The sequence below is a fragment of the Trichoplax adhaerens genome, genomic scaffold (assembly GCF_000150275.1).
Source record: "Trichoplax adhaerens TRIADscaffold_227 genomic scaffold, whole genome shotgun sequence".
NCBI classification, from domain to species: Eukaryota; Metazoa; Placozoa; class Uniplacotomia; order Trichoplacea; family Trichoplacidae; genus Trichoplax; species Trichoplax adhaerens.
The window spans coordinates 1-1,369 of NW_002061145.1; the positions used below are offsets into that span (position 1 = coordinate 1).

The 1,369-nt window shown below is 32.9% G+C and overlaps 1 protein-coding gene across 1 annotated transcript; it reads right to left on the reverse strand.

Moving 5' to 3' along the window:
* Window positions 1–996: 996 nt before the first annotated feature.
* Window positions 997–1,170, reverse strand: TRIADDRAFT_34471 (uncharacterized protein; the record flags this gene model as incomplete). The annotated part of the gene is made up of 1 exon (XM_002118573.1): window positions 997–1,170. A coding segment is annotated over one exon (174 nt), but the record flags the coding sequence as incomplete, so codon positions are not given.
* Between the last annotated feature and the right edge of the window lie 199 nt (window positions 1,171–1,369).

Consider the following 1,369-nt stretch of genomic DNA (forward strand, 5'->3'; position numbering starts at 1 on the left):
TGTAACTTTCCTTCATCAATTATGAGGACCTCGCAAGGCAAATGCTCCTCTAACTGGGCAACTAACAAGCTAGTAAATTTTACGTTGCTATGTGGTACTGCATGATGTTAGTAATGAGATCAAACTCTTCTGAAGGCTTTCAATAAGAATCAAGGCGGCTTTTCTCGTTCATAAAGCTAAGCTCTGAAGCTCTGAAAGGTTTAGTTTCAATATCTGAAGAGCAGTTTGGAAATTACGATTTCCAGTACAGTATTGTATTTTATCATGCTGCAAATAGTATTTTATACAATTACTGCAGCTAAATGCATATGGAAAATCAACTTATACCCGTAATATATTAATTATACAACTACTATTATTTAAAGTTGTTTATAAAATGCATTAGTCAATTTGATATAAAGAGATCTTTTATTTTTCACTATTACCAACTTTGTAGCGTTAACATATAAGAAAATTGTATAATCAAAGTTGATCGATTTTAAATTGTTGCAGCGTGGGCAAATCTCTAAAATATCCTTAAAATTTTATAAGGAAATGTTACGAGTTGCTGTCGAATTTTTTATTATTACTCTCACAATTCGTTTATTTTCATGTGCGAATACATCCATGAATATGTGCCAGGAGCATGTCAACATCGTATAAAATCGATAATTTAAATTGGAAAATAATTACTAAAATATCTTCGCACCAAAGTACAGTATATAATATATAGTAGACTCATTACTTGTACAATGTACAAAGTAAATACAGGCTTTTAGAAGCTTGTCGTTATAGAATCGGTAGGTCATGTTGTAAGTATACCTTTCTCGTATACCTTCGAGATCATTTTATAAGTTATTGCATACGATTAAAACTATAATTTTATAAACCATATTGCGATCGATAGCCAATGAATTCATCCCAGCCTTTACGGCATTTCGACCTAATCCATTCATCCTCAGCATCATCTACATTAGTAAATAAATGATTTCGTTTTAGATCGATATCATGCATTCTTCAAGTATACAGTGAAGTGAGAAACGACCAAAATATACATCGAAATACATCACTGCCGTATTTACCTGCATTTCTTAAGAACTTTCCATCGTAATCGGTTACAACTCTTGTTTTAGGATCATAAAATCCATCTCCACAATCATAGCAACCTTCAGGTATGCTTGGTGGAGGCTCGTTATCGGTCAGTTGAGAGCGCCCTAATTGATTTTAATCATTAGCAGGTGTTGAACTTTTGAGATTATGCTACCTTGCACTACTCCAATACGCAAGTTGTGCGTACTGTGTACGGAGACGCATGATCTATTTATCAATCTCTTAGTTTATACTTAAATTCTCATCGATCTTCTAATTAAATGACCGTTTCTAATTTTAA